This window comes from Trichoderma gamsii, assembly GCF_001481775.2.
Source record: "Trichoderma gamsii strain T6085 chromosome Unknown Scaffold_1.2, whole genome shotgun sequence".
Taxonomy (NCBI): domain Eukaryota; kingdom Fungi; phylum Ascomycota; class Sordariomycetes; order Hypocreales; family Hypocreaceae; genus Trichoderma; species Trichoderma gamsii.
In genome coordinates this window covers 602,345-618,340 of record NW_020171338.1, presented here as the reverse complement: position 1 = coordinate 618,340, position 15,996 = coordinate 602,345, and the positions used below count along the sequence as shown (strand labels likewise).

The 15,996-nt window shown below is 50.6% G+C and overlaps 2 protein-coding genes across 2 annotated transcripts; one reads left to right on the top strand and one right to left on the bottom strand.

The window, feature by feature from the left end:
* Positions 1-407: 407 nt before the first annotated feature.
* TGAM01_v200169 (urease) lies at positions 408-3,253 on the top strand (the record flags this gene model as incomplete). Its single annotated transcript, XM_018804571.1, has 5 exons — positions 408-428; positions 494-580; positions 692-1,878; positions 1,966-2,857; positions 2,933-3,253. 5 exons carry the CDS (start codon positions 408-410, stop codon positions 3,251-3,253), a joined length of 2,508 nt encoding a protein of 835 aa, XP_018662111.1.
* A 7,027-nt stretch (positions 3,254-10,280) lies between these two features.
* TGAM01_v200168 (hypothetical protein) lies at positions 10,281-11,914 on the bottom strand (the record flags this gene model as incomplete). Its single annotated transcript, XM_018804572.1, has 2 exons — positions 10,281-11,105; positions 11,723-11,914. 2 exons carry the CDS (start codon positions 11,912-11,914, stop codon positions 10,281-10,283), a joined length of 1,017 nt encoding a protein of 338 aa, XP_018662112.1.
* Between the last annotated feature and the right edge of the window lie 4,082 nt (positions 11,915-15,996).

Sequence of the window (15,996 nt, the reverse complement as noted above, 5' to 3'; positions counted from 1 at the left end):
ATAGATACAGAGGTGATATTAATGGCTAATTCGGGTCTTTTCTAAGTCCTCTGTGAGAAATATGGAAGCGATTCACACAATTAGACTATGGTGTTCACAGTCCAGCTTTCCAATCGCTTGTAGTAAGAATAGCGCTGGGCCTCAATTGATACAGTCGCTCCTTGGTGCAAAGATAAAGGCGAATAGACGGGTACGTAACAGCTACCGCCCGTATCAGCCGTCCTTATCTATACATGTACCTAGACAGTGAAGGTTCAGCGTCAAGAATCGCTCTGCGGGGAAACGCTGCATGACAGCTCAAGCTTTGACTTACAACCCCAGATGCCAGGTTTTGTCTTTCCTACAGCTCAATAAACTGCTCTCAGAATTCATCATCTGTCTCGTCTGAAGCTGTGTGACGCGATACAATGCGGCTGGTACCGAAAGAGGTGCGCCGGACACTGTCCTGTCCCCAGAGCTATAGTGGATCTCGCGCCTAACCATCAACATATAGCTCGACAAGCTCGTCATCTCGCAGGTGGGCTTTCTGGCGCAGAAGCGGCTTGCCAGAGGCGTCAAGCTGAACTACAGCGAAGCAACGGTACGGAACTGGAATTCTGACTCGCTATATGCTGTTAATATATAGCTCCTACTACTTTCAATCTGTGCAGCATAAAGCTACATATATGCTAACTCAGCTTGCTGCTCACAGGCGCTCATCGCAAACAACCTGCATGAACTCATCCGCGATGGCAACCACAGCGTCGCAGATCTCATGGACATCGGGTCTACCATGCTGGGCCGTCGCCATGTCCAGCCTTCCGTCTGTGCTACTCTAACAGAGATTCAGGTTGAAGGCACGTTCCCCACAGGGACTTATCTGGTGACTGTCCACAACCCAGTCCGCACAGACGACGGTGATCTTGCTCGGGCTCTTTACGGAAGCTTTCTGCCTATCCCAGACGTCAGCTTGTTTCCTCTTGCGGCTCCAGAGGAGTATGAGCCTACTTCGAGGCCTGGCGTGGTTGTGGCCGTCAAGGGCAAGATAGCGCTGAACCCGAATCGCAAGAGGGTCAAGCTCAGAGTGACAAGCAAGGGTGATCGGCCTATTCAAGTGGGCTCGCATTATCATTTCATTGAGACGAACCCGCAACTTGACTTTGATCGTGAAAAGGCGTATGGGCATCGCCTTGATATTCCTGCGGGGACTTCAGTCCGCTTCGAGCCCGGAGACACCAAAACAGTGACGCTTGTGGAAATTGGAGGCAACAAAGTCATTCGTGGAGGGAACAACCTCGCCACTGGAGGTCTGGAGCTATGGAGAGTCAATGATATTGTTCAAAGTCTTCAGAAAGCTGGCTTCGCGCACACGCCGGAGCCTTCTGCTGATTCTGCTCACATCGACGGCTTCCAGATAGATCGTGCCGCATATGCAACCATGTTTGGCCCCACGACCGGCGATGTAGTTCGTCTAGGAAACACCAGCCTTTGGATCAAGGTCGAGAAAGATTACACTGTATATGGAGATGAGTGTAAGTTTGGTGGTGGTAAGACGCTGCGAGAGGGTATGGGGCAAGCATCTGGACGACTAGATGCAGATTCCTTGGACTTGGTGGTGACCAACGCGCTTGTGGTTGACTGGACGGGTATCTACAAAGCCGACATTGGAGTTAAGAATGGCCACATTGTAGGAATCGGCAAAGCAGGCAATCCTGATGTCATGGATGGCGTCACGCCTGGAATGGTCGTTGGTAGCTGCACTGATGTTGTTGCTGGTGAAGGGAAGATTATCACGGCCGGTGGCATCGATACCCATGTTCATTTCATTTGCCCACAGCAAGCGGATGAGTCTCTGGCTTCAGGCATCACCACGATGCTGGGAGGTGGTGTGGGACCTAGGTAAGTCGCATATGCTCCTTTTCACTTACACACCCGATGCATCTACAACTGTTAGATATTGAGGCTTTGGCTAATATAATCACAAAGTGCTGGCACCAATGCAACTACTTGTACTCCGGGCAAAAACTATATGCGTCAGATGCTCCAGGCCTGTGATGAGCTCCCTTTGAATATTGGAATTACCGGCAAGGGTAACGACAGCTCTCCTATCGCCCTGCGTGAGCAGATTGCTGCCGGAGCTTGTGGCCTCAAACTGCACGAGGATTGGGGCAGTACGCCAGCAGCAATTGATGCGTGCCTCACGGTTTGCGACGAGCTCGATGTCCAGTGTCTCATCCACACTGATACGCTAAACGAATCTGGCTTTGTCGAATCTACCATCGAAAGCTTCAAGGGTCGCACCATCCACACGTATCATACTGAAGGCGCAGGTGGTGGCCACGCTCCAGACATCATCTCGGTGGTTGAGCACCCATATGTGCTTCCTTCTTCGACTAATCCTACCAGACCTTATACTTCCAACACCCTTGACGAGCATCTGGACATGCTCATGGTGTGCCACCATCTATCCAAGGATATCCCTGAGGATGTTGCGTTCGCTGAAAGTCGAATCCGCGACAAGACCATCGCCGCAGAGGATGTGCTCCACGACCTTGGCGCTATTAGCATGATGAGCTCAGATTCACAAGCCATGGGAAGATGCGGCGAAGTCATCCTCAGGACATGGAATACAGCCGACAAGAATAAGTCGCAGAGGGGCAGTCTGGAAGAAGATGCTGGAACGGGTGCCGACAACTTTAGGGTGAAGCGCTATGTGAGCAAGTATACCATCAATCCAGCCCTAGCACAGGGATTCGGCCATATCATTGGTAGTATCGAAGTGGGCAAGCTGGCAGACTTGGTGGTCTGGGATCCAGCCTGGTTTGGCACGAAGCCGTCGCTTGTGATTAAGAGCGGACTCATTGCCTTGGCTCAGATGGTCAGTTTCTGGATAACCCCAACTCCCGTGGCATGATGCTATTAATTCCCGTCCAGCTAACATTTCGTTTTTTAGGGTGACCCCAACGCCTCCATCCCAACCGTCCAACCCATCATCGCCCGCCCCATGTTCGCACCCCTCGTGCCGCAAACCAGCATCCTCTTTGTCTCAAACGAATCCATCACCACTGGCGCCATCGAATCATATGGCTTACGCAAGCGCGTAGAGGCCGTCAAGGGATGTCGTAGCGTATCGAAGCGGGACATGCGCTTCAACGATACCATGCCCAAGATGAGGGTCGATCCAGAAAGCTATGTTGTCGAAGCAGACGGGCAGGTTTGTAGTGCCGAGCCAGCGACTACGCTGCCTTTGACACAGGCTTGGTATGTGTATTGATTTAGTATTATGATAGCAATGCTATTGATTATTACTTGCCCAGTTCATCTGTATGTATCTGAGAGAAGATTACTTGAACTTGCTCGCCTCACCTCATTCAGCTAGCACAAATATATGTACCTTACTGCTTAACGTAGGCTTATTGACATGCATGCATTATTCTCCTTACATGATATATATTAAACTCATGTAAACAGCCTACATAATCAGCGCAAACAAAATGACATTACACGCCCACTATTAATATAAAAAAGGGTTATCCAGCACCCCGGTTGTGTTAATCAGCACTCTACCTATACCGTGGGCTACTGCTACTTCTGCTACCTTTGCGTGTATATGAACCCTGCAATTAAACATGCTTTTTAATATGTAGACTGACTGCTTTATTCAGCTCCAGGTAGAATGCTGGGTAATAGGACTGGGGTGCTGGATAGCCTTTCCCATTGTGAAAGAAGGGTTGGGCTGGTAGCAGGCTGAGAGCAAGCATATTAAAACTTGGATGCCTAAAGAGGTCAACAAAAGCAGCGGCGAATGAGGAAATCTCCGGTAAATGCAGCATTAGGTAAGATTCAGCTTGAGCCAGTTTTCGTGAGCTGGTAATCTCGCATACACTGATCCGCTATGGTTGCCGCAATTGGCTGCATGCATATGTGGTTTCCGTCCAATGGTTGCTGCAGCTATCCTTATTACGTGTACCCAGTCAAGGCGTGCGAAGAAAAGAGGGAATGCATAAATAGTCAGCACATAATGCTCAACTTTAGATTTATCTAGCACTTGCTACTGCTGTTATTACTGTTACTACTGCCACTACTACTACTTCTTCTATTACTGCTACTGCTGCTACTGCTACTACTGCCTCGATGATAGAACTCCAAAAATGGGTTTCAGGGACCGATTTAAGAGGATTACCAAAACAAAGACCTCGCGAAAAGGGTCTAGCACTCAGAACGGCGCCCAGCAGAGCCAAGCAAATAAACCGGCTCAAAAGCCCAAAGAAATAGAAGATACTCCAATCCGCGAGCTTTGGAACGTGGCGTACGAGAGACTGCGGGAGGAAGACGGCGCTCTTATCGCTGAATATGAAAAGAACCTCCAGTGTAGCCCTGCTGCCGGATCGAATACATGTATGAAAGACCAGCTGCGAACCATGCTGGAGAAGAAGATGAATGAAGTCAACGCAAGAGCAAAGCTTGGCAAAACTGAGGCACCAGCGACTGTTTCAAAGATTATGGGCTTGGCCAACGACTACGTGAATGCTGCCGCGCGAGCCAACTCTTACACTTCGATAGCATGGGCTGGTGTAAGTTACATTCTGCCAGTAAGTCATACAATTCCTTACTTGTACGAACTCTAGGCAAGGCAACTATCACGAATCTTATGAATCGCATGATATCTGATTTTCCCGTTTATACTCATTTATATGATAGCTTTTGATCAATCCCTCTCAACAAAGGGCTTCTTTGGCGAAAGCAATAGATGATATAGCATCTCTGATTACACAAAGTGTAATGCGAGAAGACATTTACGAGGAGTTCTACAAATCAGGCGCGAGCAGTAACGAAAGTTTCCGACGGTCACACGGTCAATATAAGATCGCTTTAGAGGGCCTCTATAGGCAAATCTTAAAATTCGAGGCCGTATGTTGTTGCCACTATTCGAAAAACGCAGCCTTCCGCCTCGGTCTCGATGCCGTTCAATGGAACGATTGGAGCCAACTAGTAGCTGAGGTCCGTGATAAGAATAACAATTTAATCGCTGTTGAAAATATCTTGCGGGATATACGACTCCACGAAGAGCGCAAGGCTGCTGAAGATCGGCAACTAGCAGAATTAGCAAAGGCAAACGCAAGGAAGGAAGCCGAAGAACACGCTCAACTACTACGCTGGCTTTGCGATATCGACCCGTCTTCGATGTATAATGCTGCGCTTGCCAGACATACACCTGGTACTTGTGAGTGGTTAATACAGGACAGTGACGTATTCAAGGCATGGGAAGAAGGCAAGAGCTCGTTATTGTGGCTTCATGGTAAAGGTATGTTCAGTGTTTTGTTTGGGAGAGGTTATCCAGCACCCCAATTCTGTTATCCAGCCCTCCAGCTTAAGCGTGGGCTGCTGCTACTACTGCCTGCGTGTATTACTACCGCTACTGCTACTACTGCTGCTACTGCTGCTACTGCCGCTAAACCTGAAATGTACGGTGTTTGGCCGTTATGTACATGTAGTTTGACATGTGGAATGGCCGCCTTGTTGCGCTATAGCTGGGGTGTTGGATAATGAGATTGGGGCGCTGAATAACGTCTCCCTTTTGTTTAAATGGAGTACAAACGCTATTTCTCCCGAGGAGTATAACTAACTATCTACAGCCGGTTCGGGAAAATCGATCTTGAGTTCTTCCGTCATCAAACACTTGCAAGACCATCATGCTTCAACGCCTTCAACCGCATTGGCTTACTACTATTTCAGCTTTAGTGATATTAGAAAGCAAAACATTGATGGCATGCTGGCATCTCTGATCAAGCAAATCTGCTCTCGCCGGCCCAATAAACAACTACTTGACCGTCTTGGCGAGTACATGGTCAAAGAGCAGCGCCCAGATACTAAAACGTTGGCAGAGGTTTTCATCTCGTCCTTGTCTGGACTTTCAAACGTATACGTTGTCATTGATGGTCTAGATGAGTGCCCGGTGCTTAACGAGCGCCGTGAAAGGCTGCTTGAGAGTTTGGATTATATCCTAACCAAAGCGCCTGACGGCCTTCACGTCTTTCTAACAAGCCGCAGGGAGCAAGATATTAATACTCACATACGTCCTCATTTGACAGCGCCCTGCAAGATGGAAATTGATCTGTTAGCCCATCGGGATATTCTCAACCGTGATATATGTCATTACATTGATTCAAGGTTGGCAACGAAGAAATTTAAATTCTGGCCGGAGAATATCAAAATGGAAGCGAGAGAGGCTCTCTTTGCTAAAGCAGACTGCATGTGAGTACTAAGTAAACGCTTTCGTATAACATGAATGCGATTGTATCATTACTGACAGAGGTACTCAGGTTCCAGTATGTCCAGTGCCAGTTTGAAATACTCCAAAAGTTATCATCTGAGAACGAGATCCACAACGCCCTCCAAAAGCTTCCTAAAGGACTGGATGCGACGTATGATAGAATTTTTGAGAGCATTGATCCGGACTTTAAAGAACGAGTTGTACATTCGCTACAATGGCTGGCGTTCTCAATGAGAACGTTAACTCTCGCAGACCTCTGTGAGATATTTATTATCCGGCCGATCGGAGACATTGCTATCAACGAGAATGACCGTCTATTTTCTTCAGAATATATCTTGGAATATCTCTCTAGCTTAATCGTCACCCACGGGAGAGGGGGAAGCGACATTAGATACACTGAAGTCCATTTAGTCCACTTCTCTTTGAAGGAGTATTTCATTTCTACTCGGATTGTGGAAAGCTTCCCAACCTTTGCATTTACTGAGGTCGATGCACATATATCTATTGGGCATTCTTGTCTCGCCTATCTTGCACAGTTCAGCCCTGAGATGGCGAAATGCCTTCCGGCTGAGCTTTCACGCTTGGCAAGATACGTACTGAAATATTGGATGAACCATCTCGAAGAGGTTCCGCGGGAAAGGTGGCCGAATAAGTGGGCACAAGAAGTTGCTCTCGTGCTTCGTTTTCGCAGCCAGTCTTTCCTCAATCAACTTAGAATACCGGGTGGGTTAACTAACATGGCGATTCATGAACATATACGACGGCAGTCATATTGTTATACTGCCCGGCTCGGGCACTACCAGTTGACTCAGGTTCTGACTTGCCAGGAGCCAAATGCATACACGACTCAAGAAGATTTGGAAGTGGCACTCCAGTACGCGGTCTATGGGGAGAACATTGAAGTAATGAAGCTCTTTCTTGAGTTTGGCGCTGATGTCAATGCAGAATGCGGCGGATGGGGCTCGGCCCTGCTCGCAGCAGCAGGAAAAGGCAACCTGGGCGCCCTAGAGCTTCTTGTAAAATCCGGGGTAAATGTGAACAGCCAATCGGAAAGAGGGAGACATCTTCTTCTCAGAAGCTTAAATGAAAAGACTACTCAATCCCTAAATTTTCTTCTTCATAACGGCGCTGATATAGATATGCAAAGTGGCAATGATGGGACAGCACTTAGCGATACATTGAAAGGGGGTCACGTCGATATGGACCTTTTTAAGCTGCTGTTGGAAAGAAATGCTAATGTAAACGCTCTCGGTGGAAGGTTTTACACGCCCCTTCAGACAGCTTGTGCAGGGGTTTATTTGGACGAACTTCAATTTCACGCGAAGACTTTGTTGGAGAGAGGCGCAGACCCCAATATCCGGGGAGGAGAGTATGGCACAGCCCTACAAGCTGTATGCTGCCGCGACGAGCTGAAAGGAAAGCGGAAAGAAAATGTTCAGAGAGCAGTTTCAGTGATACAGCTTCTCATTGACTACGGCGCTGATGTGAATATTCATGGAGGAAAATACGGATCAGCTTTCAATGCAGCAGCGTGTTGTGACTCATCTGCGGCAATCCAGATTATGAAGCTGCTCCTTGATAATGGCGCCGAGATCGACCAACAAGGAGATACGGACTGGGGAACGGCGCTACATGTCGCCTGCAACAAAGGAACAGCAGAGACTGTGCGCTGGCTGCTTGATAAGGGTGTCGATGTGAATGCGGAATGTGGTCGATTCGCTACGCCGCTTCAGGCCGCCGTGGTTGAGGCAGCTGGGGCAGTTTGGTTATATGGAGACAGAAAGCTGGAAGGACCGGAGATTGTAAAGCTGCTGATAAACAGGGGCGCCCAAGTCAATCAACAAGGCGGAGAGTATGGAACTGCGCTCCAAGCCGCCTACGCGAACTGGAGGCGTGGTAATGAAGAACTACATCGACTGCTCCTCGAACACGGCGCTGATGCCAGCATAACAGGCGGGAAATACGGAAGCGTGCTTGCTGCTGCCTGCGGAAATAAAGACATACACCTTGAAGACGTGCGTCTGCTGCTGGACTGTGGCGCCGATGTCAATGCAGATGGTGGCGAATATGGAACTGCACTTATAGCTGCCTGCACACGATGGTGGGTAGGAGATGCTGCCGCGGGGGTGCAATTGCTGCTCGACCATGGTGCAGATATAAATGCAGAAGGCGGGAAATATGGAACAGCACTTGCAGCTGCCTGCAAAGCTGATAGGTCTGATTCGGTCTCATTGCTGCTTGAGCGCGGTGCTGATCCGCGTCGTCAAAACTGCCTTGCTTGGCATACGGCTGTTCGGTCAACGGGGACTAGGGCTGCTCTTATTCTCAAGCTTTTACTTGATCACATCAATATCAATCACGTGCATCAAGAATATGGGACTGCTCTACACGCCGTCATAGAGCTCTGGGATCTAGGAGCGGAGCGTTCCTGCAACGAGTGGCGTCAAAAAGCCTGCTTTCTACTGGAGAGCGGCGCCGATGCTGATATTATGGCTGGGAAGTTTGGCTTCGCGCTCCAGGCAGCATGTGCCGCAAAATATGAGCCCGACCCCCGGCATTATACTGACAATTATAATTATGACATCGATCATGTAAGTGTCAAGACAAAATTACTGCTCGAGCTACTCCCTGATATCAACGTCAACGCCCAAGGAGGGATATTCAACACAGCGCTTCAAGCAGCCGCATACTCAGGCCAGACTGCTTCCATAAGGCTTCTACTAGACAAACAAGCCGACTGCAATATACGCGGAGGGAAATATGGCAGCGCTTTAAACGCGGCCATCATCAGCGGGTGGTGGGACATTGTCGAGATTCTGCTCAAAGCGGGTGCTACGCCTGATTGTCAATTGCAAGAAACGCCGGATGAGGAGTGGCTGCGGCGTATTCGAGAAGAAGATGGCCGAGGGGCTTATGAGAGGTATATGAAGTTTTGGGAAGTTCAGAGCGCCTCTGCTAGCACTTCGAAGAGACCATAGTAACAAACTTCTATTACTGTTACTACTACTAGGTACTACTACTACTAAGGTACCACTACTACTACTGATTATTTCTAAGTGTATTTAATGTTATATATTATATCATAATTTATATTATAATATACTATAGCTATAGTATTAGATGATAAATCTAAGGTACTAAATAACTTCTCCCTTTCGTAACTAGTATATATAGGTAGCTCCTTACTCTCTATTTAATTAGGAAAAAGTTATCCAGCAACGGGGTGCTGGATAACTTTCTCCTTTATATATCCATATTAATGCTTTATATCTCTATATCACGACTAGAGAGCAGCTGCGCATGGGGTAAAGGTGGGCAGCTACTCTCTCCTTAAATAAGTAGAGATAAAAAGCCCTTATTCACCAACTATGTCACAAAAGATGGAAAAGAGACAGTCATTTGCTTAATCATTGCTTTCATTATCGCATACAAAGTTCGGCCGTTCAACACGAGCTTGGAGACTTAAATACACAACGTAAAGCCGCCCTTCCGCCCTTTGTCCCAGAGTACTACCCAGCCAAAAAAACAGAGAAATAGAAAGAATAACTATACGCCCTTATAACCATTTTTATACTGACCGCCAGACTGCAGCAAAAAGAGCTGTCAAAAGAAAGCGAGATACAATAGAAGGAGGTGAAAAGAAACCGATTCCTTCATCATATCAGAGCGCACACACGTGTAGGACAAGCCATCTAGGCAAGCCCAGCAGATGGGAAGAGGACGAAAGCCAAAGACTAGAGAGCCTGCGGCATTCTCATGCAAGGTATCATGGTTCGAGCAAGAACCAAAAAAGGAAAACCGAGAGTCAACTTGCTAAAACAGAGGCGACAATCTTCTCCGCAATTCTGTAGTTGCGGTTTGTAGTTTGTAGGTAACACAAGATGATGTAGAATAAGATGAACGCGAATAAAGGGATTGCTCTTCCCTACGTCCCTTCTCTCGTCGCTCGCGTCAAGACAGCTGGAGAAGCAGTGGACGACAGGAAGAGCAGCAGCTTTGGCCACTAAAGCCGAAGATTGTTGGTTACTCAAGTGCTCTTAGTCTTCTTGCGTCCCGACTTCTTGGGCTCCTCCTTCTCGGGCTCGGCGGCCTTGGTCGATGTCCTCCTCCGCTTCTTATCCGGGCTGGCAGGCGCGGCGACCTTGGGCGTCTCTACCTCAGCAGCAGGAGTGGCAGTCTTGCGCTTGCGGGTGGAAGCGGGCTTCTTGGGGGTCTTGGCTGGGGCCTCCTCCTCGTTCTCAGAGGGGGCGGCGGCGACCTGCTGCAGCTGCTCGGCAATGGCATCCTGGTCATTGACGGGGGCATCAGACTGAGCAGCGGCCTCCTTGAGCTCTGGCATGGGGATGTGGAAGTCCTCGGCGTACTTAAGCGCCTCCTCATCGCTCATGTTCTTGGCCAGGGGGTTGCCGTTCTTGTAGGAGTGAACACGGGCATTGTAGAGACGCAGGTTGTACTGGTAGGCGTTATTCCAGCCCTGCTTCTCCTGAGGAGTCATGTGAGCCCATCGTCGCTGGCCCTCTTCTTGGACAGCGCCCTTGGGAGCATCGGCGCCAAGGTCGTTGGCAATGATGGAGCGGGCGTGTTGCATGTAGAGGAAGTAGGGAGTCAGGGGGCGCTTGGGGGCGTTGGGGTCGTGAGTGCGCTTCTTGCGCTCCTTCTTCTCCTCAACGAGGGGGGTCATGTCTGGGATGCCGGGGATCATGAGCTGGGCGGCGGCATTCTCAAAGGTGTTGAGGAGGTCGCCCTGAGGGCCCTCAGCAGTGCCCTCGCCGAGCAGGAGGTTTGTCTGGCGAATGTAGTCATTGGTGAAGGACCTCAGCAGCTCCAGAATGGTGGTAAGTCTCCCGACAGCCTGATTGACTTGTTAGTGAAGAGCTTCAAATAGGCTTTGCTTTTAAGAATACGACGGCAGCGGTCGGGATGAGCCAAGGCTGGAGCTAAAGCAAAGCTGCAGAGCTCTCTGGAGTGGAGAGCTATAGCTTGCAAGTTCCCACTAAGGAAAAAGCTCCAGGCGGCACGACTCGGCGAGACGCGGGGCTAGGCCAGCATCGAAATGTAAACAATCTGAGGGGCTGGCAGCGCAGGTCGCGCGCGTTCGGTGAGGCGCAAAGAAAAAAGGACTTGGGCAAATGGAATTGAATCTGTGCCTTTTCACTTCTCGGCTTTGGCGAGAAACAAGGGCTTTTGTCTCGTCTCAGCGTGCCACAGACGGCAGAAGCGAGGCACATCGCCACACATTTTTTAGCCAAGAGACAAATCCCGGCTCGCTCGACGTCACTCGAGCTTGCCACTCGGCAGGAGCTCCCAAGAAAGAAATGGCAAGAGCGCACATGCAGTCCCTGGCGCTAGTGCGCGCGTTCTGTCTCTGTGTCTCTCTTGTCCATCTTTTCATCTCTCTTTGAAGTTGAAGATGCAGTGGTGGGTGGAATTGAATCATCAGATCAGTTCGAGTAAAAATCACAAACTCACCGAATCGCGCACGCGGAGGAAGCTGTCGTTGTCGACTACGCGCTGGGGCACGCCGGACACAACAGGCGCGGGAACTACTGCTGGGTGCAGGCCGCCGACGACGGGCGCGGGAACCATGGTGGGAGGAGGCACAACGGCAACGGGGAGGGCCTTGGCCTTTTCCTCGGCAGACTTCTTGGGCGGGCGAGGCATGGTGGATGATGACGAGTTTGGTGGTTGCTAGTGGGCGCGGTGCTGCTGGAATTTTGGGCGCGTTGCGGTGCGGTGCGGTGCGCCTCTTGTAGCTTCTCGCTTTGCTGCTTTGTAGGGCTCAAAAAGGCAGATGCGCTGTTGCGATGTTCTGCAAGAAAAAGGCCGCTGGAAGCGATCTAAATGATAGCGGGATGAGGGTGAAAAGTGGTGCGGCTCGGGGGGATTGATGGGAGGGGAAGAGTGCTGAAGAACGGGGGAAAATAGAATTTCGGGGGTTGGGGCTGGGTGGTGGGCGGTGCGCCCAATAAGTACCTGAGCCGGCAATCTTGGGTGCGTGCGCAATCAGCAAGTGGCAGCCGCAGCGGTCGATTTTTTCTCTGGGTGCTCTTTTTTTTTTTTGGGCTGGCGCCCCTCCCAGCCCCCTCCCACACCCTCCAAGGCCAGGTAGTACTCCGCTATTTTTGCGGTGATTGATCGTGCTAACAGCACCCGCTGCATTTTCTGGCGCGTACGCACACAGTCGACTGGCTGCTTCGACTGGAAACCGAAATCTCTGCACAGCCGCGGGCTCCAGCCCAACCAGAGACCCATCCCGCTCGCGCGCTGATTTTACTTGAAGCAGCGGCTGCTTGCGCTGTTATCAATGGCCCTCTGTGCGAAAGACGGCCTTGCTATGCCCTGCCCTGCTCTGATAGCGAGACCCCGCACTGCGCCCGTGGCCTGTTCCTCAGCACAGCAGCGAGGCCGCTGGACGCGCTGGGCTCTGGCCACTGGAACCTGTAGCCGGCCGCGGATATCCGCACGATAAACCGACCGGGCGCCCTGCTGTAGTGCTTCAGCAGAGGCAGCGCCCCTCAGCCGTTGCGTTGCTCATGGCACGCTCAGCTTACCGCTGGCAGGATGGAAGTTGGCCTGAAAGCCAGCTTGCTAGGTTGAGGCCATTGTCTGCCCACAGAACACCTAGAACCTCCTGTGAATTTCCCTCGCAGCGCAGAGCTCATCTCCATCCACGCCAAAGCTCTCGACAGCAGCAGCCTACATCACGACAGCACCATGCAGCCTAGCAGTTATCAACAGACCTGGCAGATCCAGCATAGCCCAGCCGCTATGCATCTCAGTGGGCGGTCAAGTCGCCCGCTCCACCTGCACGTTCTTTCCTCTTCGCTGGACTTTTTCTCTCGTCTAGACACATCATATTTTATACCAAGCACTTCGTACTTTGTGCGTACTCTCCTATTATTTCTGATGCAAGGTCATTTCGTATTGTGATCGTGTCACATGATGTTGCCGTCGTCGTTGGTTTTGAATGCGCCATGCTGTCCAGATGAGCTTGCTGCGCGCCTTGTGTTGGTTTTCGGCTGCCGGCGTGTCCATTACTGACCCTCTGGAGCCGCCTGTTCTCGAGCTTGGTGGTCCAGCAATACCTGCCGGCTACCTTCTGAAATGCCCCCGGAGATGGCGTTCGCTCTCTGGAGATTGGATCTCAGCCAGTGCTGGGGGCAATCCCGTTGATCGAGTCTCTGCACGGTTACACTGGGACGGACAGCACCCGACAGGCCAATTGAAGCCCAAGAATGCTAGCGGTCGTCGGGGGTCTCTGGCGCCGCGGCGTACGTGGCGTACATCTCAGCACGATGATGAATGCCCCTCATCACTGGAGTTTCAGCGCCTAAAAGCGGCAAGTCGTTGCAACTGAGCAGACCGCTGTCTGGCGTTTACCGCTGGCTCGGCTCGCTGATCTAAAAATGTCAGCGGGCAATTGAAGCTGGCTGGAATCAAATCGCCAGCGGGCGAGCCCTTGGAAGTGCCTTGGGCACTCGCTCCTGCCTTGCGCCCTGCACAGGCTTACCCCGCCTCTGGGCGCACCTGATCGTCCGACACACTCGTTCCTTCCTTCCCTATGGTCCAAGTCAATGATGTCTCGACTGGCTGAGATGGTACTATTTTTGCGCTGTGAAATGCGAGAGAGCACCTAACCAATGTAGAGCTGTTCTCTCATAGGCACACGTACCTAGCTCACAAACCCGCCACGCAGTAGAGTAGATTGCACATTGGGGTGAAAACGCGCCTGTAGATGGACTTGACCAATACCATCACTGCCACCCAGCCTGAGCAGCTTGGGAGCTTCTATGACGACGCTACTAGAAAGCCCGTAGCACACCTGCCTCGACCATGTAAGCACCAGATTGGCAGCGCAGGCTTTGAGACAGTAGCATCCTCGCTCGATCAGCGCGTGCATTAAATCGAGATCTGAGCAGCGGGTGACAGAGCTAGAAAAGTCTCCCATCTGTTAGTTCCTATTATATTCACCTACGTTGATATTATATCTACATTGTTAGCTTCCAAGTTCTTGAGTGATTGCTTCAATACCTGATATGTACTCGATGCGTCGCTGTTTATCAGGCTCTTGTCGGGCAGTAACTGGCGGGCTATTTGCCACCTGCCAGTGCTTCTTTGCTCCCCATATAGGCATTTAACTACAGGCATGTGGCAATTCTCAGCAGCTTCAGCACTACTCCATCTAGAATTAGAGCATTAGTGCTCGTATTGATCGCCTTAGCTGTCATCAAGCCTCCATAGAGCGCGTTGAGCTGGATGTATTAGCCAGCACGGTCCTTTAGCGGCAGCCTCAGCTATTCGCAGCCCTTGCGTTTACAAATCTGCCACACTGAAGCACTTCTCCTAAGCGATCTCGCCATCACTCGCCATCATGGTTCCTATTTTATTCTTTTACAGATGTTTGAGAGACTGTCTTCTTGATATGTACTCATAACAGACGATTACAGACGATTACAGACGATTACAGACGAAATATTAGTTATTAGCATCGCAGATCTAATCTTACTAGAGAAAGCAAGAGTATCGAGCTTTGCATCATGCTCAAGCATTCACCGATACCAACTTCTTTCATCCGAAGGATGCGAATATCCAGATGGAAACAAACACAGTGATACAGCAGTCATTGCGGCGCCAAAAGACCAGAGGCGGTCTTGACAGACAAGGCTGTGGCTACGTCAATAAAAATTGTGCCTCATCATTACACGTATAGCATCTGTAGCTGCTCAAGCAGATGGTTCCTTTCTCTTTATGTCCTTACGATCTTGATTGCGGCTCTTGAAGTCTTTTCAGCGGACCGCGTATCAATGTATCACACGTACTCGCCCTACTTACTTTGCTTGTAAGCTGCCGGACAGCTCTTCAATTTACAGGTTTTAGTATCGTAGTGGGCACGCGATGCGGCGCCACAAACCAGCCTGAGAAAAGTCGAACTTTATAGCGGGGTTTATGAAACGGCAGCGACATGCAGCCAGCCAGAGCCTGTGTGAGGCGAGAGACTGTGGGAGGATGAATCATCAGGTTCAGCCCTACAGTACACGGGCCACGAGGCAATATCGTTCTCAGCTCAGTTCAGCCTTGTCATCTCAACCTCCATCCGCGCATACCTCGCTATCAAAGGGAAAGCTCTCCATATTGGACGGCATCTGCAACGCGTCCAAGCGTTCAATGTTGTCGGTTTAAAAACAAAGTATCAAGTAACCTTACCGCCGTCCCACCGCCGCCGCCACTCAAACTGCGCTTCCATCATGCGTCAAAAGCAGGACCCCTGGCCGGAACAGATAGCGTCTGCCACAAGCGCGGCCAGGTACTTGCGGTTTGTATGCCGATTCCTCCAGGCGCACAGATATCTTCATCCCCCACCCGCGCACAGATATCTTCAATCCCCACCAGCGCACAAGCCCGTCTCAAGTCCGCCGGCACTGTTTCTTAGGCCCCTTGCAACATGATTTCATATGTCCATGACTGGCCATTCATGTCCCACGATGCTCGCCAAGTCTCCAGCGGTTTCCGGGGCCTGGCGCTCCTGGTTGGGCCCTGGAGCATATGCCAAGACTTTCTCTAACGGCTGATCCAGCTGCCGATTGGGCGAGCTTCGTGGTCCGGTGCTACCAGACGAAATGCCCCTCCATAACGCCCCTCCTTCGTCCTTTTTTCGTCTCATCCGCCTGGGGATCTGGTCTTTTTAGAAGTCTGATTATTCCCTCTTATTTGTCTTCTTCTCTTTCTCTTCTTCTTCTCCCCTA